We start from the raw sequence: 26,958 nt of genomic DNA, 5'->3' as shown, positions 1-26,958 counted from the left end.
CAACTGGAGGGCTGTTTCCAACCCTTCTGTACAGTGAGAGCCAATTATCGTGTCATTAGCAGTCAACAAAAGGCAGATTAAAAAAAAAACGATCCCTCATCTTAACCCCCATTAAGGGTGATTTCCAAAAGCCAGCTGTCTCCACCTGAGTCCAGGGCCCTTCGGTGTGTAACTTTAATTAATGCTGGCCAGTTTACTCCATAAGAACGACGCGTGTGCTATTCATTTCATTCATTCATTGGAATTTTGGCAAAATTCTTGTTTCGTTTTAAAATTATCTTTGGGGAATGAAGAGGGATAAAAATGATGAAGACCGATGAATTCAGATTTACGAATTTGGTTGGTCTATTGGTTTACAGTTGGAAATCCGATCGGATACTTTATCAAATACCAGAACTGAAATGGTTTACAATAATAAATTGTTTAGTTTAACTGACGGTTGGACTCACCCCTTTGAATCGGGTTCTGCACAATTAAACGAATCACGTCAGCACCGTGTGGCTGACGGACGAAAACTGAATTCTTATTTTAAAGTCATCTTTCTGCTGTTAAACAATAATGCAAAATTACAATAATTCAAACCGCCGACAATTGTTGGCTTCCAACAAAAAGCAGGACCGCGTTGTTGTACCGCTACATATCTAAAATAATTTGAACTAGTTTCAAAACGCAACTTTTTGAATATGGGCTTTGTTTTTAATTTTTTGGGGATTTCATGAAATATTTAAAATAACTTCCGTTGATGAGTGCGCGCGGAGGAAAGTTGTTTTTTCACGAGAAAGTGGGGCAGAACGAAGAAAAGCACATATTGACGCGCGCGCCTTGTTTGCACGTTTCTCGGTCCGGAAGTGCATCGGCGACCGCAGGCGGGATATATATAATAGTATAAAAGGACAAGTCGCGAGCAGTGCGTTTGCATTTCTAACGAGAGAGCCGCGCATCAGCCAGGCCAATCGTAAAATTTCATTTCATCGCCACGTCGTCCCTGGCAAGAAATATCACCGCTTCTCGCTCGTGTGATTTAATATTTTCTCCGCCAGGGACGTGCGACACAGACGCGCAAATACGAAAATGATTTATTTTCAGATATTTTCTGTTGTTATTTCTTTAAAACAGCTGATGTGCCCGGTAAATGGAGAATCGACCGTTAGATGGCACAACAGGCTGATTTAAAATGTAACAAAACACGCGGGAATTAAATTATTAGGCAGGCACGCCCCTTTTTCAACGCTTCTGATTTGCCGCTGGACTGTCTCCGGATTGGCCGCCATTATTTCGACGCCATTTTAACTTCTGACCGGCGGGAACAAACACAGATCGCAACTCGGACCCCGGTGGGAATTACGACTGCGCAGAAGGTTTCAATTTGGGTCACGCGTGCGCAGTGATGATTTTTGGTCTTCCTATGAGATTTATAAGCGAACTGAACTTATTGCGCATGCTTTAAAAGCACTCAAGTTTACTGCGCAGCTTCAACGTGGACCCGTGATTTTACCACCCCCTTGATAATAATTTAAACTGCTTTTCGGATATTATTTTCTTCTTTTAGGCAGTGTCATGTTCTTAATAAAAGTTCCCATTTTCGCACCGCCCCGTAAATATTGGCGGAGGTTTAGTGGGGCTCGTGCAGCTAGAGCCATTCATCAAGCGCAAGGCTGCAGCAGGAAGGTGGAAAGGCCATTTTAGCTGCGGCTTGCTTAGCATGCAACCAGCGCTGCAGCCGCGAGAGCAACGCTGCAGGCTTGAAATTGTAATTAAATTTCCAGTTTACTGCTTGCCTGTCTTCCTTGAGCGAAAATGCAATCCCGTGTGTCGCACCAGGGAACAGTTAGGATGAGATTCTTAGCCACGACGAGAATATACCAAAGTTTCTGCCAGATTGGCCTTCAATCGGCCTTCTCGATAACGCCACACATTTATTCTTGCTTTAGTTTTAGCTGCCGTAATAAATATTCCACTCCATCACTCACACTCGGCTCCGAGAAAGTTTCTTTTCACTTTTGTCGATTGTGATTTTTTAAATTTATTGCCATTCTCATGGCTATCATCTTCTATTTCTCTAGGACGTGAGATTTCTATACTTTTCCTTCATTATTTTTTTAATTTAGAACTGTAATTAAAAGCTAGATTATGCATGGCCATTTAATTATTCTGCCAACTATATCCGATAAATTTTAACGATATTCTGCTTATCACTAATTCGCATTCGCGTGCTTGTCTAATTATTCTACAAGTTAATTTAATGGCCAATCAAAATGCCTCGAACTAGTTTTCATTATCTGAGGAGGAGCTAAAGAGCCAATCTATTCTATAAATATCCTTTTTATTAGAATGAAATTACGTCAAGCCAGTTAAGAAGCTCAACAAAAGCGCAGGTAAACCGGATCAATCTCGAATTATTTGCTGCGTACCATGGTCTGGATTGACGCGATGTGCAGATATGGCGGGAAAGTTGAATATTTTTGTTGTTATTTCTTTCCTAACCGGGTAATTGGCGAATCGACAGTTAAAAGGCTATAATGGAAATGTCACAAAATGCGCGGGAATGAAAATATTAGGCCAGCACGCCTTTTTCCGACGCTTCTAATTGGCTGACTGGATTGGCCGCCATTATTTCGTCGCCATTTGGACTTCCGACCGGCGGGAAAACCAGCACAGATCGCAACCTAGACCCTAGTAAAAAAATTAATTTATTTTGCTTTGTGTTCATCCTGAAGATATTTCCAAAGGAGAATGATTTCCAGTGCGGTCTGGGAAATATATTATAGAGAATAGAAAATGGCAGCATTGAAGTGACGGCGGTGCAAATCAACTGCTCTTTCTCTTTCTCTCTTTCTCGCGGTGACATGCCCGCGGCGAATGAAGGGTGAAGGATGAGCGTTTCTTGCGCTTTCATCTCGACCGCACCTTTTCCGCTCGAGTTGTCGCGCGCCCGCGTCGTCGTGAATATCACTTCAATAAGTTATAGCCAGCGGAGGCCCAGTCCGTACGTCTTTCAGTCCTCCTCGCTTTCCCGCTCGCTCGTGTCCCGCGGGACTGGAAAATTGTATCCAGCCAATTTGCTGATGCTTAGCACGTGCAATTCGGCTCCGACATCCTACCCCCGCGCCGTGTTAATCAATTTGCATCAGCTATGCAACGCGCCTAATGGAGTGTGCACGGGATTAGTTTCGCGGTACCTCTATTGTTTCCTACTTGACCCAATTAGAAGCTTGCGGTCCAATGCAAATTTGTAATCCATGCGGCTAAAAATCAATTCATTGTTTAATTTTTAAATACACCTCCCAAACCTAATTTTTTGCGCATCTGTGTTGGTTTACCGCAGGTCAGAAGCGAATATGGCGTTGAAATTTGTAATTACTTTATTATTTGCCCATTTTGAAGCTGCGCAGTAAACTTGTGCGCATCTTAAGCATGCGCAGTATGTTCAGATTGCTTAAAAATCTCATAGGAATACCAAAAATCATCACTGCGCATGCGTGATCCAATTTAAAACCTTCTGCGCAGTCGTAATTTCCACCGGGGTCCAGATTGCCATGTATGTTGGTTTTCCCGCCGGCCAGAAGTCAAAATGGCGTTGAAATAATGGCGGCCAATCGGTAGACAGTCCAGCGGCCAATCAGAAGCGTCGAGAAAGAGGCGTGCCGACCTAAAAATTTCATTCCTGCGTATTTTGTTGCATTTCAATCAGCCAGATGAGCCATCTAACGGTCGATTCACCAATTTTTTTATTTCTACCTCTGTCAGGGTTTAAAACAGGAGTTTTATTGAAACAATTCGATGATGAAGTATCTTTGAACTGCGAGTGGGAATGCGTTTGCAGTAAAACTCAGGAAATTGAACGATTAAATCTCTTCAGCATTTTATTCTTGCGCTCATGGACACATTAAAATATGACTCAATTTGTATGTTATATACAGAGCACGTTTCGTTACACACGACGAGATCGAAAAATGTCAAATAACATTTTGATACATTAATACTACCGTAAAATTGTCTTTCGAGAGGATAACGTCGCTGCCAGCAGGCGCACGGCTAATGGAAAAAAGTTTTAACCAATTCTATTTTGGTCCTTTCACAGTTTGATCCAATTTGTTTCCAATCAGATTCTTTAGAAAGTATTTTGAAACCACCAAACAAGATCCATTATCCATTTATTTATTTTTTTCTTGGTTTTTTTAATCATTTTGGGAGTAAAATGGGAGGAAAATCTATTTTCAGTCCGTTTTCCTCATACATATATGGAACAAACCGAAAATTTGGCTTCTGAAATTAACAATTCCTGCGTAGAATAATAATGGAGCGCACGTAGAACAGAAAAGTGGATGAGCGAAACACGGATCAAAGCACATTTTGCTGCTCCCCTCGAAAACGCCGCTGCGCAAGGGTTCTCGGTAAAATGTATCCACGCCGTAAACTTTGCTACGAATAACACTTAACATAATTGAGCCTCTTTCGTCGTTTTGTGGAACAGCGTGACTATATTACAGTATATATATATATTCGTTATTATATCCGGATCTGGCTGCACAAAGCCCGGCCCGACCGCACGCGCCGGACCCTCGCATTATTATTATTATCGCATTGCCTTTCTTTTTTTTATTTTCTCTCTTTCTCCCTCTCGCTGCCGGCGCAGATAACAGTCGGCATCGTATTTATTTACAGTCGTATATCGCTACCCTAAACATCACATATAAACATTCTTAGCTGCATCGAGATAAAGTCAGCAAAATAATGGTTTCGCTCCCCGGATGGATATCGAGCAAAAGAAAGGGATGTGAAAAATATCTCTTTCAATTGGGAAATAGTTAAAGACCGTCTCTGACGAAGTTTCTGAGCTCACCAATCGATTCCTGAGGGTCGAATTAGGTTAATTTGACATTTTTTCCATTAAAAAATTGAAGTGCGGCGTGCGAATTTTTTTCCCGCCAAAACAATATTAACGTATTTGTGAGAGCTACGCATGCGTGAAAGCTGGTTTGAGCACATGACAGAGAGACCTCCTGTACGAATGACTTCTTTGTCACATCCAGCCAGCTCTCACGCATGCGCAGTTCTCACAAATACGTTCATTAAGTTTTGGCGGGAAAAAAGTTAGCACTTCGCACTGAACTTTTTTAACGGAAAAAACGTCCATTTAACCTAATTCGACCCTCAGGAATCGATTGGTGAGCTCATAAACTTCGTCAGAGACGGTCTTTAAATATTTGATCGCTTTTCAACTTGGAACTTCGGAAATTCATAAATTTACCGAGAAACTCATGAGTGAATGATGTGTCAAGGACTTATTATAAGCATTTTGCAGATTAAATTGCCTTTCAAAGGTAGAGGTTGAGCAGAGCTGTAAACCACAAGTGTTTGCAACTTGTGCTGGGGTCATAAGAAATTACTATCCAATAAGTTTCTATAAATGTATCGTACACAGCAAGAAGATATTACAACTCTTGTCGTACAAACTCCGCAACTCGCTTTTCTCAAGTAAATAAAAATCGAAATAATGGCATTTGGCAACTTTTCAGAGGTCAATGGAATGAAGAACAACCAGTGGACAATTTTTCCTATTTTTCACATCCCTTGCAGAATCGGAGCTCGGTCGCTCTCTTCGGAGTTGGTTTGGAGGCGATCGAAGCCACTCGCGCCCGTCGTGCAGCGAAAATTTGAATTTCCATCTCGTCAGTCGGCCAAATCAAGTGTCAGCAGCTATTATATTCTCGAATCACAGCCACTCTGTCTACGTTAGCTCTGCCCGTGGAAATAAAAAGAAAATTGGAAAACGGGGCCGGCTGTTGCAACTCGAGTAACAGGGAGAAAAAGCCTTTTATTTCCTGGTGATTTACGGTACAGTAAGACTTACCGTATCACAACTCTAATTGTTATTTACACAGAATGTGGAAACTTCTCGCGAAAGCTTTTAAAACATTTGTTTCTTTTTTATTTCACAAATAATCATAAACGAGCTCTCTCTTCACTTTTTAAAAATGGATTTTGTTTTAAAAGTGTTTTAAATCTCATTACATTTTGCGACACAAAGACGGTGAAATTGCTTTCTACAGAGTTTGGCTAAAAAGCAGACGGAAGTAAAAATTATAGTAAAACAGCAGTGGCAACAGTTAACGATCATTCCAGCGTATTTATAAACTTATTCGTCGCAAGCGTTTCCAAAAATAGTCTTTCGAAAGGCGGATTATTCCTCTTTTGACACTTCACGTCATTTAAAATTAAAAGGGACCGTTTTATGAAATCAAATAAAAGGAGAAAAGATCATGTCCATCATTTTTTTTGCGAGAAAATGTCTAAAAAATTAATAAACTGTTATTTTTCTTTCGATATTGGAAATAAATTAAAAGACCAACTTTGAGGACGTTTCTGAGCCCACCGATCGATTCCTGAGGGTCGAATTAGGTAGAGTAGATGTTTTTTGCGTCCCCAAAGGGTAGCGCAACGTAAGAATTTTTTCCCGCCAAAATATTATCAACGTATTTGCGAGGACTGCGCATGCGTGAGAGCTGACTGGATCTGACAAAGAAGTCATTGGTACAGGTGGTCTCTCTGCAAGTGCTCAAACCAGCTCTCACGCATGCGCGGTCCTCGCAAATACGTTAATTGAGTTTTGGCGGGAAAAGTTCGCTCGTTGCGCTGCACTTTTTGAACGGGAAAAATATCAATTCTAACTAATTCGACCCTGAGGAATCGATTGGTGGGCTCAGAATCTCCTTCAAAGACGCTCTTTAAAAATTTTCGACCAATAATTCACAAAAAAAGGTTAAATCGGTGGCGCCATCAGTTGGAAACTTAAAAACCAAGAGACGCCTTATTCAAATGGCGTGGCAAGGTTCAAAAGAGGCACATGTCATCCAGCCTGAGTATGCGCACGCAGCGTCGCGTGGTGAGCGTTGCGTTTGCGTGCGCCGTTGCGTAGCGTGTGTTTTCCCCTCTGCCCTCTCCCCCGCGTCAGGTACGAACGGACAAGTTTCGAGAACGTCTTTGTTTCGCGATCAGATCGAGTGGCCCTGGGTGGCGGCCGACGCCACGACGAAGGTGACGCGTTTCCTGCGCCCGTCCACGCGCGCCGAGCATCACACGCCCGTCTCGGGCTGCTGCGATTGGCCGCCGCCGCCGCCGCCGCCGCCATTGCTGCACGCCGCCACCAGCGACTGCTGCTGCACCTGCTGATGCACCGCGTTGTTGGCGCGCATCGACGAACGCGTCGACGTCGAGCCCGCCTTCCCGGCGCCGCGCACCAAAAGCGTCGGTGAGCCTTGGCGGCGCCGCCGGCTCCGACGACACACCTCCACGCCGCCGCGGCACATCAGACGCAGTCTGCGACGCATCGCTCGCCTGAAACTGTCGGAAAATACGGTATTAGTTACGTAAAAATGGCGTCTGGATTACATGGGCTTGGAAATATTCCTCAGGTGCATGACCTGAGGAAGGTCGGGGACTGGCAAGGATGAAGAATTGACGCCGAGTATGGGGAAATGTGCTCGGAAGTACTAAAAAAGCATTAAAAAACGGCCTGGAAGAGGATCTCAGGTCGGGCTACCCTGAAAAAGGTCGTTTAGGTAGCACAGGTCAAAGCCCGGTTTAAGACCTGTCTGATGAGGGGTCGTGGTCGACGATCGGGCAAACAGCTGAATTTAAACAAAAATAAAACCATCTAATGAAAAGTTCGAATTTTTCGAAAATTCGGCCTTAAAAAAATCATAAAAATTCGAGGAATTGCCCGATTTTAAAAAAATTGCATATGGGTGGACGCGCCCTACCAAGGGGCATCGACTGGTATCAAAATCGATGCAATCTGACCCATAGGGCCCCGCGTGGGCCCCAAAAACAAAAATTTAAAATGTCACAAATCACGTTTTTTATACTTTAAAAATTAATAACTCTGCTTCTATAGATGGTAGAGTCAAAAACCAAAGTTTACCAGACTCTTCGTTAAATATTACGTCTTTTCTAGAGAATTTTATCCTTTGGAAGTCATCAGGGGGCTCAGGAAACACCCTGATGGGCCATATATCTCGATTCTGCTATTTTTTAATTTATTAAGGTAAAAATTAAATTATGAGCAACTAAGTTTTGCGAATCTCCAGTCCTTGCGTGCTACAGCAAAGTTTAAATTACCCCTTGCGCAAACTTGAGATAAATTTTATATCTCGTCAGGAGTTTGTTTTTGCAACTTACTCCGCAGTCTCGCTCATTTACTGCAATTTAAAACTCATCAGGGGTGGAAACTGTCATATAATTCACCCGAAAAAAGCAAGAAAACATGACGTTGCAAAGCGGACGAGATAAAAGAAAGGGACGGCCGATGTTCCTTCATTGCGTCCAACAAAAAGAGAGTCGCTGTTCTCAACACAAAGGAGTAAATTGTAACTGTTAGAATTGGATTGTCAGTGGCGAACAATGACAATACTGATTGCTTGTCTTTTATGCTCTTTTTACCGTTCGTAAGAGCGAATGAGATATTGCTCAACTAAATAAAAGTGAAACCAAACAACTGCTAAACTCGCTCTGACACGGAGTGAATTTCCGAGAAAGCCGGCTGAAAAGTTAGAGAATGCAAGGTGATTTATTTCGTTCAGCAAAGAAAGTTCATCGCGGACCAATTAGAAAACTGCTGCACCTTACTTAGTTAGAGGGATGGATTTAACCCTTATTTTTTAATTAAAAAGTTTTAATTATAGAGAGCGGATAGAAAATAAAATACCATTGAATGTCAGTGCAGTGTACTGGAGTTTATTTCAACAACAAGAAACAAACGATTTCTCGTTACGAATCATTGGAGCCGCGCGGACAAAGCGCTAACTTGGGTTTTCATTGCACGAGGGTGAAATTCTGTTTTCCCGCCACCGCGCGCTAGCTCTCTTTATTGAGGAGCTAAATGCGGAGTGCAATGGCAATCATGGCGCCTTTTCAGTCAGCCAGCAATAATCGTAAAGCCTCTCGAGCGCGTTATGAAAGTTTCCCTTTCCGCGCGTCGCGGCAGAGTAGAAATACGCAAAAACGCACGTTTATGAAATGAAAACAAACGAGCCCCTCGAGAAATAAAGGCCGCGATTATGTTCTAAAATTGGCCTCGGTTTCTATATCAACGGAAAGATTAGAACTTTTTGTATCAATCAGTTGACCATGAATAAATCAAACAACAATTGAACTACACCTACGTTTGCTGGAGGACAAATAGCAGGAATGGCAGATAAATCAAACAATAATTACTGCCGGTCGTTTGCATGCAAAGGCAAAATACCGATTAGATTTCAATTTGTCGGCCTGATTGGTGCGAGATGTGCTCGCAGTTGAATATTGATGGACATAGAAAAGCCGCGACTGCCACACGTGTGCCGATTGTTGAATGTTGGGAACGTGACATAAACAAACCTGATTGATTTCAGGCCTCTAAAATACCCCAAATATTCTGAGAAATAGTCCCTTAATAAAATTAGTAAAAATGCAGCAACAATCTCGTTACAGAAATTAAAATGTTTATTTATTTTGAATAAATATTAAATCATAAATAAAAGGTTCGAACCCTTAAAATCCAAATTGTTCGTGGCCCTCTATTTATTTTACACTATTTAACCTCTAATTCTAATATCAATACAAGAGTAATAACCAGTCATTCATTCATGAAAACGTCGCTTTTGGATTTTACATTTTGTGTCGTGAAAATTAACAGCGTACGTGACTTTCAGAGCAGCGCAAACAGGAAGTTCACGTTTATTTTTAAAATCAAGGTTTCATCTTTCGAAATGAGTGACAGCTACGAACATTTATCTGAAATATATGGCACGGTTATACTTGAAATTTATTGGGTGTGTCATGTATATTATTTTATGCCGACGTGAGATGTCCAACCTGCTGTGTCTACGCGAACCGGATGTGGAAAGCCCAACGTAGACTTATACATACTGAGATTTATTAATTTTTCAACCAATCGCGGAGCTCCACAGCACGTTTTCCAGGTGGAACAGGATGTGAGTTCTGTATAAATGCCAGGCTAGTTTTTGCGCTGGCACTTTCGACAGAGAACACGATGGGTGGTCTTCAAAGAAGTATTCTTTTCGGACTCCAGGTAACATTTGATGCTTGTAACGTAGAATCACCACCTAAATTCGCTTGGGGGACTTATACGGGCTGATTTTGGCTGACGTTTGATTTTCTTGCATTTGCAAGAATACGAAAGGGCCATTTTTATTTGGATTTAGGCTTCCTGCAATGAGTCCCGTAAGCTCATTATGTATGTCCAATTTGATAACGTTTTTGAAGACATTTTGGGTCATAACAAACGTTTATCTCGATAAAAGAATTCCTCCGTCAAATCCTTAAACACACGTAGAATTAAATAAATAGATAGGAAGCGCTGGAAATTAACGAGAAAATCCGCCTCAGAGTTAGCATTGTTTTAAATGGAGGAATTTTGTAATCGCGATTTTCACTGAATTTTTGGATTTGCCCAAAGAAAGACTCACTTTATCAGATAGATCTCAATCAGAGCATTCCAAATCTTGCGAGAAAACATGGTCAAGCGTTGGAAATTTCTCAAAACCATCTGATTGGTCAACAAAGACGTGTCACGCACTTTCCCACCACTGCCTCGAGTCAGGCGGAGACTCGAGGACACGACTACCCTGACGGCCCATTTAGCATTATTAGGCGTTTGCCAGTGTCCGGCTTCAGGGCGACGCTTACAATTAGCAACCGGTTGTAGCTTAAATTTTGTCAAAGTCCCTTCTAAACAGTCGTTGTACATTTTGGAGCCTGTCCGGGATGTGGCTGCTCCGGATGGGAGCTTCCGCTTATAATTTAAAAAAATTTAAAATAAAATGTCACTATCATTCCACTTAAATTTAAAAGATCCTGATCCTGTTGAATGCTGTTGCTGCAACAGATGACACCTCGAGCGCAAATGGAAAATGGCACCGTCCAATGCACATAAGTTTGACTGTTCATTTTAATAAAATAAATTCAAACTTCATTGAACCTTTTATATATAGAAAACCCGAATGGAGATGTTAGCCCTCAAATCATCGGAGGATCGCAGGCTGATGCAGGGATGTTCCCATGGCATGCGTGGCTGGACATTACGCAAATCGGGACGACTGGTGGTTACTTGTGCGGGGCTTCGCTGATCGCTGCAAAGTACGCCATGTCCGCGTGTCACTGCATCTTGTAATTTTTTTACTCATGATACAAAAATCATGGAATCTGTAAAAACCGAATCCACAGGCCGACTTCTCTATATAAACACGACATTGTGCTCGGCACAGTCAACAGAAATACACCAACCGCGGGCTCCATCAGGATAACCATTGCAGCTCCTATTTGCCACGATTCTTTCAATTATAATACTGGAGAAAATGACGTTTCCCTTCTTCCATTTGATAGTCCAGTTACTCCTACCAGTAAAATTATAATAATCAAAGCTCTGGATGTGTATTTAAATTAATTATAAGGTAATATTCAATGGATCAATCTGCCCCAACCTTCACTCTCGTCTACTAATTTGGTCGGCACGAGCGCCAACGTCAGCGGCTTTGGCCGAATTTCGGACAGCAGTATGCTCGTTGAAAGCACATTGATTGCGGTGAAATCAATTTAAAATTATCAGACGGAACGACAAGCAAGACGTTGAAGTACGCAACTCTCTCAGTCACCTCCGATGCGTCCTGCACAGCCGAGTACGGTGATTGGTTTTTTTCGGACGTTATGCTGTGTGCAAAAGCACCAGCCGCGGATCAAGCAGACTGCAACGTATGGAGTTTGGATATCGATCGCTTATTGTGCTAAAAATTAATCACATCAGGGAGACAGCGGTGGAGCTCTTGTCTACAACAATGGCTCTGCTTGGGTCCAGATCGGCATTGTGTCCTGGGGAGGCAGTTTTTGTCAGAACACGTCTTCCGTGTACGCAAGGCTCTCAGGATTAGTTTCCTGGGTTACCAACAAAATGAGCGGTGAACGCAATTCTAGAAACGGCGACAAAATGCACGATTGATATTCAATTTCAGAGCTTGATGGTGGAATAGCGAACACTACCACCACCGTGGCGGTTGTCACCACAACCACCACTGCCCCTACAACCACTACTAAACCCCCCACTACTACCACACAAAAACCCACCACCACAACCAAAACCACAGCTAGAACTACTACCACAACAAGAACCACATCCCCAACCAGAACCAGAACCAGTACCACACCAAAACCCACCACCACAACCAAAACCACAACCAGAACTACTACCACACCAAGAACCACCACCACCAAAACCAAAACTACAACCAGAACCACTACAAAAACGACCACCACCAAAAAACCCACTACAACCAAACCCCCAACTACTACCACCCCAAAGAAAACCACTACTACTAAACCCCCCATTACTACCACAGGCAAAACCACCACTACCAAACCAACACCGCCTCCCAAAATTCTACAATGCGCATCATTAGATTTCATGGTTTTTTGCTTTTAACACGTAGATTGAACGGAATTTTTGACGCCTTTTACTTTTTTTGCAGAATTTGCAGAACAAATGCTGCTCTCCGCCCGCTAACAATTTGCTCGCTAGCTCTTATAACAAGACCATAGAAACCGCTTGCCAAAACTTTGGCGTCAACAACTCTGTGTTCAATGTGTTTGTCCTCGTCAAGCTGCAGAATATACTGATAAACAACAACGTGAACCTAAACGAAATTTTAAACTTGGCAGCGCAACTCGGCCAATCTGCAGTTAGGAGAATATCGTACACACTTAATACATCCTTGCCAATTGTTTTTTCTCTTTTCAGTGCTACATTGAATGCTACCTAAACCAAAGCGGAGCTGTATGTCGATGATCCAGAAAAAGCTGTTCAATATATGACAATAATATTTTTCTTAGATTGATAGCACTGGAGCTATTAATGTTGATGCGTTGACCGCCCTGCTGATCGCAAATCAAGACCCCAATGGCTTCTGGGATGATATTATTTCTATGGCAGTTGGCCAGTGCACGAACGTGATGAGCGGTAAAAACATTGAATGGCTCGCAAACTGATTTTATAACAAATTTTCAGAGTTGCCCCTGCAATACGTGCCAGCTGGCCTGCTTAATTGCAATCCGACCGGTGGACTCATAGCGCAGTGTGTTCTGGCTTTAATCGTTGATGTAATTATTTAAATTTTAATTACTTGGATATTTAACTAATTTATGAAATCAATCACAATTCAGCAATGCCCATCTAGAGGTACTTTTATTATAGGCTTATTTGAACTAAATTATCTACTAATAAACATCATAATCTTTCAGTAACGAGCGCTCCCTGCAGCACTAACTACGCCCTCTATGATGAGTGCAAACAATTGATCACCAGCGCATTTCCGAATACTCCATTTAAGGTGTAAAATGCATGCTTTCCTTTTTTAATTGAAAACTTTGTTTATTTGACGCTCGATTGACAAATAAATATACGATATAATTGGACCAACATATTGTTGAATTTTATTTTTAAATAAAAATAAATAAAGTCTGTCAAATCTGAGAGACGTGGTGGCGTAGAGGATGGGGTTGATCCTTTGGTAATCCTGAAGGATATGCATTTTCTTGCTGGGATATGATAAGGAAGGTGCAGGGCGTGAAGAGCTGGTAGTAGACCATGTTCTCGGTGCTCAAAGCTCAAAAGCCACATCTTCCGTGCGTGGTACGGAAGATAGCACAGCAGGAAGGACAAAACCACCAAAATCAACATGTACACCACCCGTGCTCTAATTGGCCCAACATAAATGGAGCCTCTTCAGTCAGCCAGGAATAATCTTCAAGCCTCTGGAAACTTTCCCTTTCCGTTGGCAGAGAATACGCAAAAATGCGCGTTAATGAAATGAAAAGAAACGAGCGCCTCGAGAAAGAGAGGCCGCGATTTGCTGAAGCCACAAAGTCTAAAATTTGCATCAGTTGATATATATTTGTATTTTCTAGAGGACAAATAGCAGGGATGGCAATTTCAGTCGTTGGATTGCAATGGCAAAATACCAATAAGATTTCAATTTGCAAGCTTGATTGGTGTGAGACGTGCTCGGTTGAATATTGATGTGGTCGGATGGACATAGAAAAGCCGTGACCGCCACACAAGTGCTGTTTGTTGATTGGATGGGGAACGTCCGGCGCCAAAGCAAACAAACCTGATTCATTTCCGACCGCTCACATCTTTCAGTAGTGACACTTAAATGTCCCTTTATAAAATTCATTTTTCATTTTTACAAAATTTAGGCTTTACTCTGAGGCTGCGTCAAAGATTTTCACTGTGACGAAAGGTTAATCTCTTTAAATCAAAATTCTCGTGGCCCACAACCATTAATTTTTTTACTATTTCACTTAATTCTAAAATATAGTTAACCAAGAGTAAAACCATGAAAACGTTGCTTTTGGATTTTATATTTTATTCCGTGAAAAGTAACAGCGTTCGTGACTTTCAGAGCAGCGCAAACAGGAAGCTCACTTTCATTTTTAAAATCAAGGTTTCATCTTTCGAAATGAGTGACAGCTACGAACATTTATGATTTCATTTCAAATTTATTGAGTGTGTCATATATATTATTTTATGTCTACGTGAGACGTCAAACCTGCTGTGTCTACGCGACAGGATGTGGAAAGCCCAACGTAGATTGCACTGAGATTTATTCGTTTTCCAACCAACAACCAATCGCGGAGCTCCACGGCATATTTTCCCAGGTGGGAGAGTATGTGAATCCTGTATAAATGCCTGGCGAGTTTGCGCGCTGGCACTTTCAACAGAGCACACAGGATGGGAGGTCTTCAAAGAAGTATTTTTTTGGGATTCCAGGTGATATATATGCACTCTTTGACTTTTATAACTTATATAACGTAGAATCCAATGAGTCCCGTGTAAGCCCATCAATTTTATTGGGAGCTCTCCCATTTGATGTCATTTTTTAACAAATATTGGGCTACAACAAACTTTTATCTGGATTCAAGTAAATTTCCCCGCAAAAACATTTTATACAAATACAGATTAGGTCTTAAGAACGGTTGAAAAATACATAGGAAGCAATGTAAATTTAAAAAAAAATCGTCTTTAAGTTTGCAATGTTTAAAATGGAGAATTCTCAAAGGGATTTTGCAACCGCAATTTTCACTTAAATTTTGCATTTCCCCAAACGAAAGACTCACACATTCAGACAGATCTCAATGTGAAGTTTCCAAATCATGTGAAAACATAAAATTTTAAGTTAGGAGAAAAACCAAAAGAGGGGAGGCGTGTCACGCACTTTCCCGCCGTCACATCTCGCTTTGTTACACGAGGCGGCCTTAATTTCCCTTAATCATCAAATAAATTAAGTGTTTTCATTATGAAAATGAAGTTACCGCTGGTTGAAGCTTAAGTTAGCGAATAGCGGAAGCTTCCATCCGGTTCAACCGTGGCTCGAACTCTAAGCAAAGGTGCCCATCCAGCGCCGATAGTAGTTGGAGCACCGTTTCCTCCGTAACATTAGTTGAAGTCCAATCAAACCCTCTAGACAGCCGTGTTTCATTTGGGATGAGATTGCCCCGAATAAAAAATAAAAAATCCCTATCAAATCCACTTGTTAATTTTAAAGATCCTGTGCCTGCTGAATGCTGTTTCTGCAACAGACGACTCCTCGAGTGGAAATGGAAAATGGCACCATCCAATGCACATAAGTTCGATTGGTCAACAATAGAATGAAAATAAAACTAATTCAAATTTTGATAGAGAACGAGAATGGAGATGTTAGCCCTCAAATCATCGGGGGGTCGCAGGCTGATGCAGGGATGTTCCCGTGGCATGCATGGTTGGACCTGACGAAAATTGGGACGAACGGTGGTTACTTGTGCGGTGCTTCGCTGATCGCGGCCAAGTACGCCATGTCTGCGTGTCACTGCATTATGTAAATATTTTACTCTTGGTACAAAAATTATGGAATCTGTACAAAACGAGTCTGCAGGCCGACAACCCTGTACAAGCACGACATCGTGCTCGGCACAGTCAACAGAAATACACCAACCGCGGGCTCCATCAGGATAACCATTGCGGCTCCTATTTGCCACGAATCTTTCAATTATAATACGGGACAAAATGACGTTTCCCTCCTTCCATTTGATAGTCCAGTTACTCCTACCAGTATATTTATAAAAATCAAAGCTCTGTATGTGTATTTAAATTCATTATAAGGCAATATCCAATGGATCAATCTGCCCCAACCTTTACTCTCGTCCACTAATTTGGTTGGCACGAGGGCCAACGTCAGCGGCTTTGGCCGAATTTCGGACAGCAGTATGCTCGTTGAAAAGCACATTGATTGGTATAATATATTTAAAATTATCAGACGGAACGACAAGCAACACGCTGAAGTACGCAACTCTCTCAGTCACCTCTGACGCGTCTTGTACAGCCGAGTACGGCGAAGGGTATTATTCGGACGTGATGTTATGTGCAAAAGCGCCAGCCGCAGATCAAGCAGACTGCAACGTATATATTATGGAGTTTCGATATCAACCGCTATCTGTGCTAAAATTTAATCACATCAGGGAGACAGTGGCGGAGCTCTTGTCTACAACAATGGCTCTGCTTGGGTCCAGATCGGCATTGTGTCGTGGGGAGGCGATTTTTGCCAGAACACGTCTTCCGTGTACGCAAGGGTCTCAGGATTAGTTTCCTGGGTTACCAACAAAATGAGCGGTGAACGCAATTCCAGAAACATTGGCAAATTTTGCATGGTTAATATTCGATTTCAGAGCTTGATGGCGGAGTAGCCAACACTACCACCACCAGCACCACTACTAAAAAACCTCCAACTAATACTACCACACCAAAAACCACCACCCCAACCAAAACTACGACCAGAACCACTGCCAAAACCACCACGAACAAAAAAACCACGACCAAAGCCACCACCACCGCCAAAACCACAACTACCAAACCCACAACCACCAAAAAAACCACCACTACCAAACCCACCACAACCAAGAAACCTACAACAACCAAGGCACCAACAACTCCCAAACCTCCACAATGCTCATCAACAGATTTCAAGGTTTTTTCCTCTAACCGCAGATTGTACGGCATTTTGTGAGGCTATTTTCTTTTTTTGCAGAATTTGCAGACCAAGTGCTGCTCTCCGCCCGCTAAAGATTTGCTCGCTAGCTCGTACAACAAGACAATAGAAAACGCCTGCAAATCATTTGGCGTCGGCAACTCCGTGTTTAATTTGTTTGTGCTCAACAAACTGCAAAATATACTAAAAAACAACACCGTTGACGTAAACGATGTCGCTACCTTGACAAAGATACTCGGCAAAGCTATTGTGAGGACAATGTCGAAAAATATTTCACCCTAGCCAATTTTTTTATTACTTAATACAGTGCTACATTGAGTGCTACCTCACCCAAAGCGGAGCTGTACGTCGATGATATTGAAAAAACTATGTTATGAGAATTATAATTTTTGTCTTAAGATTGATAGCACTGGAACTATTAATGTTGATAAGTTGACCGCTCTGCTGATCGCAAATCAAGGCCCAAATGTCATCTGGGATGATATTATAAGTTTGGCAGTTAGCAAGTGCACGTCCCTGATAACCAGTAAAACCATTAAATAGCTCACAAACAGATTTAAGAACTAATTTTCAGAGTTGCCCATGCCGGAGGTGCCATCTGGCCAGTTTAAGTGCGATCCGACCGGTGGACTCATTGTGCAGTGTGTCTTGGGAACAATCATTGACGTAATTATTTAAATTAGAATTACTTGAATTTTTAACTCATTTATGAAATCAAACACATCGCAGCAATGTCCATCAAAAGGTAATTGTTTTTGATCGTAATTATCTGCTAATAAACTTCCAATCTTTCAGTAACGAGCGCTGCCTGCAAAACGGACTACGCTCTGTTTGATCAGTGCAAAAAATATCTCGTTGATCTACTCATGAACGGTCCATAAGGAGTGAAATTCTTATGTTCTTTCTTTTAATTGGAAACTTTGTATATTTGGTGAACAAATTGATAATAAATATACGATATAATTGGACTCCCAACTTGTTGAATTTTAATCAAAAATAAGAACAAAAAATCTGACAAACCTGAACAACTTGTTAGCGTAGAAGATAGGGTTAAGTTTAAGTGCCGAGTTGAAATAAATGACGAGGGATGTAAAGGGCGTGAAGAGCTGGTAGTAGACCATGTTCTCGGCGCTCAAAAGACGCACCTGCCACATCTTGCGCGCGTGGTACGGAAGGTTGCACAGCAGGAAGGACAAAACCACCAAAATCAACCTGTACACCATCCTGCGCAGCGCTTCAACTGGCCAGACATCAATTGAGCTCTTTCATTCAGCCAGCAATGATCGTAAAGCCTGTTGAGCGCGTTATGATAGTTTCCCTTTCCATTGGAAGTTTGGTGAATGAAGGGAACGTGGCGCCGAATCAAACAAACCTGATTCATTTCCGACCTCTCGAATGTCCCAAATTTCCTTCGAAAGAGTCCCTAAACCGAAGGAATATAAATAAAGCGACTACCTCAGTATACAAAGATGAAAACTTGTATGTATTTTGCACAAACAAATCAAGAATAAATATTTAAAGACGTAATTTACGATTTACTCTGGTATCTGAAATTCTTTCATTAAGCTGTGTAGAATTAAATCGAAATGGTCTGAACCCTTAAAATCAATATTTTTCGTTAATCGCCATTTAATTTTTTCTATTTAACCTAATTCTAATGTATAACGTATAACAGTTACTCAGAAAACCATGCATGACGATTCTTTTTAAACGTCACATTTTGTTTCTAGAAAAGTAACAGCGCTCGTGAGTTTTAGAGCAGCGCGAGCAGGAAGTGGACAATTTTATTTTAGAGCAAGGTTTCCACTTTCGAAATGAGGAATGATTGACATAGCTACGAACATATATCAAAAGTATATATGGCACGGATATATACATCAATCTGGTTGAAGTGTGTCATAATATATATCATTTTGTACTGAAATGAGATGTCAAAAGTATGTGACATGAGCATATTTCATTTTTGTTAAAGTGTGTGCCATATATTTTACTTTACCGACATGAGCTGTTTCTAGTAGGTTCGGATAGGATGTGGAAAACCCAGCGTATATTTTACTGAGATCTAATCGTTTTCCAAACGAATCACAGAGCTCCACGGCATATTTTCCAAGTAGGACAGGATGTGAGAATTCTGTATAAATGCCTGGCGAGTTTGAGCACTGGCACTTTCAACAGAACACACTCAGGATGACTGGACTTCAAAGAAGCATTCTTTTCGGACTTCAGGTAAATAGAACTCTTTGATTTTTATAACGTAGAATCACCAAGTAAATTGGCTTGTTACGATATTTGGGCGTCTAGTACGGGCTGATTTTGGGAAAAAAACTTTGGTTACATTGCATATCAATGAAGAGTCCATTTAGTTTTGGGAGTAAAATATTATTCCGAATTGTAAGACACGAAGTTTTCGCGAGTTGTCCAACTTAATAGCGTTTGTGAAGAAATATTTGATTATAACAAACTTATCTCGATTGATTTTAAAGATCCTGGTCCTGTTAATCGGTAAGCACATTATTTATATAGAAACAATGAGGATGCACGAATAAAATTCGATTTCAGCGCTTGATGGTGTAGTAGGCAAAGATGACAAAACCACTACCAAAAAAACCACTACTACCACCACCAAAAAAACAACTACAAAGAAACCTCCCACTACTACCACCCCAAAGAAAACCACTACTACTAAACCCCCGATCACTACCACTACGAAAACCACCACAGGCAAAACCACTACTACCAAACCAACACCGCCTCCCAAAATTCTACAATGCGCATCATTAGATTTCATGGTTTTTTGCTTTTACCGTAGATTGAACGGCAGTTTGTGATGACTTTTTCTTTTTTTTTCAGAGTTTGCAGAACAAGTGCTGCTCTCCGCCCGCTAATAATTTGCTCGCTAGCTCTTACAACAAGACCATAGAAACCGCTTGCCAAAACTTTGGCGTCGACAACTCTGTGTTCAATGTGTTTGTCCTCGTCAAGCTGCAGAACATACTGATAAACAACAACGTGAACCTAAACGAAATTTTGAACTTGGTAGCGCAACTTGGCCAATCTGCTGTTAGGAGAATATCGTTCACACTTACACCCTTTCCAATTGTTTTTACTCTTTTCAGTGCTACATTGAATGCTACCTAAACCAATCCGGAGCTGTATGTCGATGATCCAGACAATGCTATTGAATATATGACAGTTCTGTTTTTCTTAGATTGAGAGCAATGGAGCTATTAATGTTGCTGCGTTGACCGCTCTTCTTACCGCAAATCAAGACCCCGCCGGCCCCTGGGATGATATTATTAGTGCGGCAGTTAGCACATGCACGAACGTGATGAGCCGTAAAACCATTGAATGGCTCGCAAACAGATTTTAGAACAAATTTTCAGAGGTGCCCCTGCAATACGTGCCGGCTGGCCTGCTCAATTGCAATCCGACCGGTGGACTCATAGCGCAGTGTGTTCTTGCAGTAATCGTTGATGTAATTATTTAAATTTTAATTACTTGGATATTTAACTAATTTATGAAATCAAACTTATCGCAGCAATGCCCTAATAGAGGTACTTTTATTATAAACGTATTTGAGCCAAATGAACTACTAATAAACACTATAATCTTCCAGTAACGAGCGCTGCCTGCAGCACTAACTACGCCCTCTATGATGAGTGCAAACAATTGATCATCAGCGCATTTGCGAATACTCCATTTAAGGTGTAAAATGCATGCTTTCCTTTTTTAATCGGAAGCTTTGTTTATTTGACGCTCAATTGACAAATAAATATACGATTTGATTTGACCAACAACTTGCTGAGTTTTATTTTAAAATAAAAATACAAAAATCTGATAAATCTGAGGCGTAGAGGATGGGGTTGAGTGCCGAGTTGAAGTATCCCGGCAAGAAATTGGATATCCGACTTTAACATATTATTTGCTATTTTAAAGTATGTCATCCGGATATCATTTGGTTATCCTGAAAGATATCCAATTTCTTGCTGGGATATGATAAGGAAGGTGCAGGGCGTGAAGAGCTGGTAGTAGACCATGTTCTCGGCGCTCAAAAGACGCACCTGCCACATTTTGCGCGTGTGGTACGCAAGGTTGCACAGCAGGAACGACATGAACACCTCCCTGCACTGCGTTCCAAGTGACCCACATTAATGGAGACTTTTCAGTCAGCCAAGAATCGTAAAGCCTTCTTAAGCACGATATGAACGATTATTTTTTCGTTGGCAGAGTATAGACGTTAAATAAAACAAGCATATACGCACGTCTTTGAAAAGAAAACAAACGAGCCACTCGAGAAATAAAGGCCTCAATTATGTTGAATCATTCTTCTAAAATACATCAGTTATATAAGACCTTAGTGTTCCAAGCTGCTAACAGATGGCGCCACCGTGTACTTTGGTAATAAATTTAATTTTGAAGGCAATTTCCGCTGCGATAGACGCATGATTTGCTTTTTATATTTTATGTCACCCTGTCCCAACTTAGCCTCTTTTGTAGGCCTGTTGGGTTGTGTGTATCAATGTTCATCCAGAATAAATACAGAATTAATATTAAAAAAAAATGAAAATCCTTCAGGATATACAGATGATAGATTCTTTTGAACATCCAATGTCATAGTCGAATATCCAATTTCTTGACGGGATACTTCAACCCCATCCTCCACGCCTCAGGTTTACCAGATTTTTGTATTTTGATTTTTTTTTTTAAATAAAATTCAACGATTTGTTCGTCCAATCATATCGTATATTTATTTGCCAATTGTGCGCCAAATACACAGATTTTCAGGCATTTAACACCTTATATACCGCTCTAGCTGATCGAGAGCAATTGTGTGCACTCTTTATACTGAGCGTAGTCAGTGTCGCAGGCAGCGCTCGTTACTGAAAGATTATAATGTTAATTAATCAACAATTTGGCTCAAATAAGCTTGTAATAAAAGTACCTCTAGATGGGCATTGCTGCGTTGTGATTGATTTCAAAAATTAGTTAAAAATCCAAGTAATTTAAATTTAAATAATTACATCAACGATTGAAGCTAGAACACACTGCGTTATGAGTCCACCGGTTACATTGCAACCGATCAGGCTAGGTGGAATGATTGCCGTCAGAGACAACTCTGAAAATTATTTCTAAAATCTGTTTGTTTGCCATTTAATGGTTTTACGGGTCATCGCGTCCGAGCACTGGCCAACTACCCTTTTAATAATTTTATCCCAAGGGGCCATTGGGGTCTTGATTGGCGATCAGCAGGGCGGTCAACGCATCAACACTAATAGTTCCGTTGCTATCAATCTAAGAAAAATATTACTGTCATATATTGAATAGCTTTTTCTGGATCATCGACATACAGCTCCGGATTGGTTGAGGTAGCATTCAATGTAGCACTGAAAAGAGAAAAAACAATTGGCAAGGGTGTAAGTGTGAATGGTATTCTCCTAACAGCAGATTGGCCGAGTTGCGCTGCTAAGTTGAAAAGATCGGTTCGGTTCACGGTGTTGTTTTTCAGAATATTTTGCAGCTTGTTGAGGACAAAAACGTTGAACACAGAGTTGTCGACGCCAAAGTTTTGGCAAGTGGTTTCTATTGTCTTGTTGTATGAGGTCGCAAGCAAATTGTTAGCGGGCGGAGAGCAGCACTTGTTCTGCAAACTCTGCAAAAAAGAAAAATCATCACAAAATGCAATTCAGTCTAAGGTGAAAGCAGAAAACCATGAAATCTACTGATGTGCATTGTAGAATTTTGGGAGTTTGTGTTGTTGGTATGGTGGTGGTTGGTTTGGTAGTCGTGGTTTGGCCTGGGATGGTTGGTTTGGTAGTCGTGGTTTTTCCTGTGGTGGTTTTCGTAGTGGTAGTAGTGGGGGGTTTAGTAGTAGTGGTTTTCTTTGGGGTGGTAGTAGTTGGGGGTTTGGTTGTAGTGGGTTTTTTGGTGGTAGTAGTAGTGACGCGTTTGGTTTTGGTAGCGGCAGCGTTGGCTACTCCACCATCAAGCGCTAAAATCGAATATTAATCGTGCATTGTATTTTTTAGATATAATTTGTTTTACCGATTAACAGGACCAGGATCTTTAAAATCAATCGAGATAAGTTTGTTATAATCAAATATTTCTTCGCAAACGCTATTAAATCGGACCACTCGCGAAAACTTCGTGTCCGAAAATTCGGAAAGCATTCGGAATAATATGTAAGTTGCTCCCAAAACTGAATAGAATCTAAATTTGTGGCAAAATCAGCGCCAAACATCGTATCAAGCTAATTTACTTGGTGATTCTACGATATAAACATCAAAGTCTTCTTACCTGAAGTCCGAAAAGAATGCTTCTTTGAAGTCCAGTCATCCTGTGTGTGTTCTGTTGAAAGTGCCAGCGCACAAACTCTCCAGGCATTTATACAGGACTCACATCCTGTACCACTTGGGAAAATATCCTGTGGATCTCCGCGATTGGTTGGAAAACGAATAAATCTCAGTACAGTCTACGTTGGGCTTTCAACATCATGTTGCCTAAACAACTACAAGTTCTCACGGCTGCATAAAATGATATATTATGTGACACACTTCAACCACATTGAGTTATATATCCGCGCCATATATTTTTGATATATGTTCGTAGCTATGTCAATCATTTCTCATTTCGACAAAAAAATATAAAATAAAATTGTGGACTACCTGCTTGTGCTGCTTTGAAACTCACGAGCGCTGTTGCTTTTCACGAAAATAAAAATTATTTCATGTACTCATTTGATTTAGGGATTCTTTAGCAGGAAATTTTGGGTATTTGAGAGATCGGAACTGAATCAGGTTTGTTTGCCACGTTCGCTACATTCATTTAAGTAAAAGCACACGTGTGGCAATCGCGGCTCTTCTATGTCCAGCCGACCATATCAATATTCACATCTCGCACCAATCAGGCTGGCAAATTGAGCCATTGCATGCAAACGACCAATAATTGTTTTATGATTTATCTGCCAATCCTGCTATTTGTCCTCCAGGAAACGTTTCTGTAATACAACTATTGTTTGGTTAAATTTATTATCAAAAATGTATCTGTGTGGTGAACTGATTGAGGCAAATACTTTTTAATCGTTTAGTTCATTTATAAACATAAGCTAAGGCCAATTCACCAATTGCATAAGACCTTTGTATTTGAAGCCACTAACAGATGGCGCCACAGTATACTTTCTTAATAAATTTAATTTTCCACTGCGATTTCAGACTCAATCCTCCCACTGTGCATTACTTCACTTAACATACTTTCTTTTGACGTGCAGCTAGTCCACAATTTTATTTTAAATTTTTTTCGTAAAGAGGAATGATTGACACAGCTACGAACATATATCAAAAATATATGGCGCGGATATATAACTCAATGTGGTTGAAGTGTGTCACATAATATATCATTTTATGCAGCCGTGAGAACTTGTAGTTGTTTAGGCAACATGATGTTGAAAGCCCAACGTAGACTGTACTGAGATTTATTCGTTTTCCAACCAATCGCGGAGCTCCACAGGATATTTTCCCAAGTGGTACAGGATGTGAGTCCTGTATAAATGCCTGGAGAGTTTGTGCGCTGGCACTTTCAACAGAACACACTCAGGATGACTGGACTTCAAAGAAGCATTCTTCTCGGACTTCAGGTAAGAAGACTTTGATGTTTATATCGTAGAATCACCTAGTAAATTGACTTGATACGATGTTTGGGGCTGATATTGCCACAAATTTAGATTCCATTCAGTTTTGGGAGTAACTTTCCGAATGCTTTCCGAGGTTTTCGTGATTTATCCAATTTTAGGGTTGGAAAACTTAGACTGATTTTTTTTAAATACTCGTCTATTTATAGACGCTTTTTGCCCTCAAAAAATTTGTTTTTTAGTCAGTTTTAGACTATTTTGAGGAGGCTGATTTCTGGTGCCAATTTTCATGCATTTTCAATACTTTCTCAGTTTTTCTTTCAATTATTCAGATTTTAGGCCAAATAAAACACTTAAATAATACCAAAGTTTCTTCGTAGAAAGAGGAAAATGTACTTATACAATTAATTTTTATTATTTTTGGTCGCACAAATGACACCACCAACAACATGTCTATTAATTTTCCTCCTCATCTTCGAAGCTGAAAAGGTGGTTGATAACCATGTGCATTTCGAAATTTCCTGAGAGAATCTCATCCTATAAGGTCTCACTCAGATTTTTACTTAAAATGTGTTTTACAAGGAGCTGTCAATCTGTAAAATTTTTACATGAAATGGGTGGTGCACACGATGTGCTTATTTTGAAACTTGCCACTTGGCTACAAACGTTGAAAAATAATTTTCCATCCACATTAGGCAGGACGCCTTTGTCAAGATCAATGTATCCTTGCAAAGTTCCTGCCTTTTGCTTGTCCATTATTCAAACAAAATTAATGATTCGTGAAGATTTCATTTTTTTTAAAGAAATAGAGCACAGAAAAATTTAATTACCAATTTAATAGCGTTTTTAAAGAAATGTTTGGTTATAAAATTAACTTATCTGTATTGATTTTAAAGATCCTGGTCCTGTTAATCGGTAAGAACGTATTATTTCCAGAAACTGTGACAATGCACGATTAATATTCGATTTCAGCGCTTGATGGAGGAGTAGCCTACACTTCCAAACGCCCTACTACCACAAAACGCCCCACTACTACAAAATGCCTGACTACCACCCCCAAAAAATCCACTACTACCTGCACGAAGAAAACCACCACCGGCAAAACCACCACCACCACCACCCAACCAACAACAACTCCCAATCCTCTACAGTGCGCATCACTAGATTTCAAGGTTTTTTGCTTTAACCGCGTAGATTGAATTACATTTTCTGATGATTTTTTCTTATTTGCAGAATTTGCAGACCAAGTGCTGCTCTTCGCCTGCAAAAGATCTGCTTGCTAGCTCGTACAACAAGACAATAGAAGACACTTGCCAAACCCCTGGCGTCGACAACTCTGTGTTTAATGTGTTTGCACTCAACGACCTGCTGAATAGTTTGAAAAGCGACATCGTGAACCTAAACGATATTTACAACTTTGCAGTGCAATTCAACCAATCTGCTGTTAGGAGAATATCGTACACACTCAATACACCCTTGAAAATCGTTTTATTCTTTTCAGTGCTACATTCTATGCTACGTCTTACAAATAGGAACTGTACGTCGATGATCCAGCAAAAACTTTACTGTTGCATCTAAATGATATTTTTTCCTAAGGCTCAGAGCATTGGATCTATTCAAGCGTTGACCGCCCTGCTGATCGCAAATCAAGACCCCGCTGGCCCCTGGGATGAGATTATTAGTGCGGCAGTTAGCGAGTGCGTGACCGTGATACTCAGTAAAACCATTAAATGGCTCGCAAACAGATTTTAGAATTAATTTTCAGAGTTGCCCCTGCAAATATTGCCATCTGCCTTGAGAGTGTGCCAACCGGTTGTTGGACTCGTAGTTCAGTGTGTTTTGGCAACAATCGTTGACGTAATTATTTAAATTTGATTATTTGGATTTTTAACCAATTTATGAAATCAATCACTACGAAGAAATGCCCATCAAGAGGTACTAACTATAAGATTTTTTGAGCTAAATTATCGACTGATAAACTTACAATCTTTCAGTAACGAGCGCTAGCTGCAACAGTGACTACGCTCTTTATGATCAGTGCAAACAATTGACCATGACCACGAATGCAACTACCGGTGCATAAGGTGTTAAATGCACTTCCCTCAAATTAATTGGAATATAGTATGTTTGGCTCTAGATGGAAGAATAAATTGTTAATAAATATATGATATGATCGGAACCAAGACTTGTTGAATTTTATTTTAAAATAAAAAATACAAAAACCTAATAAACCTGAGGCGTAAATGAAGTTTCCCGGCCAGA

At 40.7% G+C, this 26,958-nt stretch overlaps 5 protein-coding genes across 6 annotated transcripts in view; 3 read left to right on the top strand and 2 right to left on the bottom strand.

Annotated features, from left to right (window-relative positions):
* Positions 1-6,495: 6,495 nt before the first annotated feature.
* Positions 6,496-26,958, bottom strand: part of TrissinR (Trissin receptor) — an 81,710-nt gene continuing 61,247 nt past the window's right edge. The window contains exon 7 of the mRNA XM_065495152.1: positions 6,496-7,344. Within this exon, the coding sequence (XP_065351224.1) occupies positions 7,077-7,344 (268 nt within the window). The 3' untranslated portion in view covers positions 6,496-7,076. The remainder of the gene's footprint in view (positions 7,345-26,958) is intronic.
* On the top strand, positions 9,944-20,869 carry LOC135946614 (mucin-2-like). 2 transcript variants are annotated; one of them, XM_065494907.1, is made up of 14 exons: positions 9,944-10,072; positions 10,855-10,936; positions 10,995-11,169; positions 11,227-11,402; positions 11,454-11,555; positions 11,609-11,751; positions 11,804-11,954; positions 12,009-12,460; positions 12,522-12,731; positions 12,791-12,826; positions 12,883-13,009; positions 13,058-13,149; positions 20,611-20,626; positions 20,689-20,869. In XM_065494907.1, the coding sequence occupies exons 1-14, from the start codon at positions 10,034-10,036 to the stop codon at positions 20,781-20,783; spliced, it is 1,896 nt and encodes a 631-aa protein (XP_065350979.1). In that variant the 5' UTR covers positions 9,944-10,033; the 3' UTR covers positions 20,784-20,869. The 2 variants fall into 2 exon arrangements, with proteins under 2 accessions (XP_065350979.1, XP_065350978.1); XM_065494906.1 differs by lacking the exons at positions 20,611-20,626; positions 20,689-20,869 and adding exons at positions 13,213-13,228; positions 13,291-13,470.
* Positions 14,748-18,040, top strand: LOC135946616 (transmembrane protease serine 9-like). The gene is made up of 14 exons (XM_065494908.1): positions 14,748-14,821; positions 15,597-15,678; positions 15,731-15,905; positions 15,963-16,138; positions 16,190-16,291; positions 16,344-16,486; positions 16,546-16,696; positions 16,753-17,051; positions 17,112-17,321; positions 17,380-17,415; positions 17,472-17,598; positions 17,647-17,738; positions 17,802-17,817; positions 17,868-18,040. The coding sequence occupies exons 1-14, from the start codon at positions 14,783-14,785 to the stop codon at positions 17,951-17,953; spliced, it is 1,734 nt and encodes a 577-aa protein (XP_065350980.1). The 5' UTR covers positions 14,748-14,782; the 3' UTR covers positions 17,954-18,040.
* LOC135946586 (integumentary mucin C.1-like) lies at positions 21,800-23,422 on the bottom strand. The gene is made up of 9 exons (XM_065494870.1): positions 23,367-23,422; positions 23,115-23,133; positions 22,781-23,061; positions 22,513-22,722; positions 22,421-22,456; positions 22,237-22,364; positions 22,094-22,188; positions 22,015-22,030; positions 21,800-21,952 (listed from the first exon to the last, which is right to left on the bottom strand). The coding sequence occupies exons 1-6, from the start codon at positions 23,403-23,405 to the stop codon at positions 22,281-22,283; spliced, it is 669 nt and encodes a 222-aa protein (XP_065350942.1). The 5' UTR covers positions 23,406-23,422; the 3' UTR covers positions 21,800-21,952; positions 22,015-22,030; positions 22,094-22,188; positions 22,237-22,280.
* On the top strand, positions 24,588-26,881 carry LOC135946618 (uncharacterized). Its single transcript, XM_065494910.1, has 9 exons — positions 24,588-24,702; positions 25,593-25,611; positions 25,669-25,868; positions 25,930-26,139; positions 26,198-26,233; positions 26,293-26,413; positions 26,462-26,553; positions 26,616-26,631; positions 26,691-26,881. Exons 1-9 carry the CDS (start codon positions 24,616-24,618, stop codon positions 26,777-26,779), a joined length of 870 nt encoding a protein of 289 aa, XP_065350982.1. The 5' UTR covers positions 24,588-24,615; the 3' UTR covers positions 26,780-26,881.

This window comes from Cloeon dipterum, chromosome X (genome assembly GCF_949628265.1).
Source record: "Cloeon dipterum chromosome X, ieCloDipt1.1, whole genome shotgun sequence".
NCBI lineage: Eukaryota > Metazoa > Arthropoda > Insecta > Ephemeroptera > Baetidae > Cloeon > Cloeon dipterum.
This window is presented reverse-complemented; position numbering and strand designations above follow the sequence as displayed.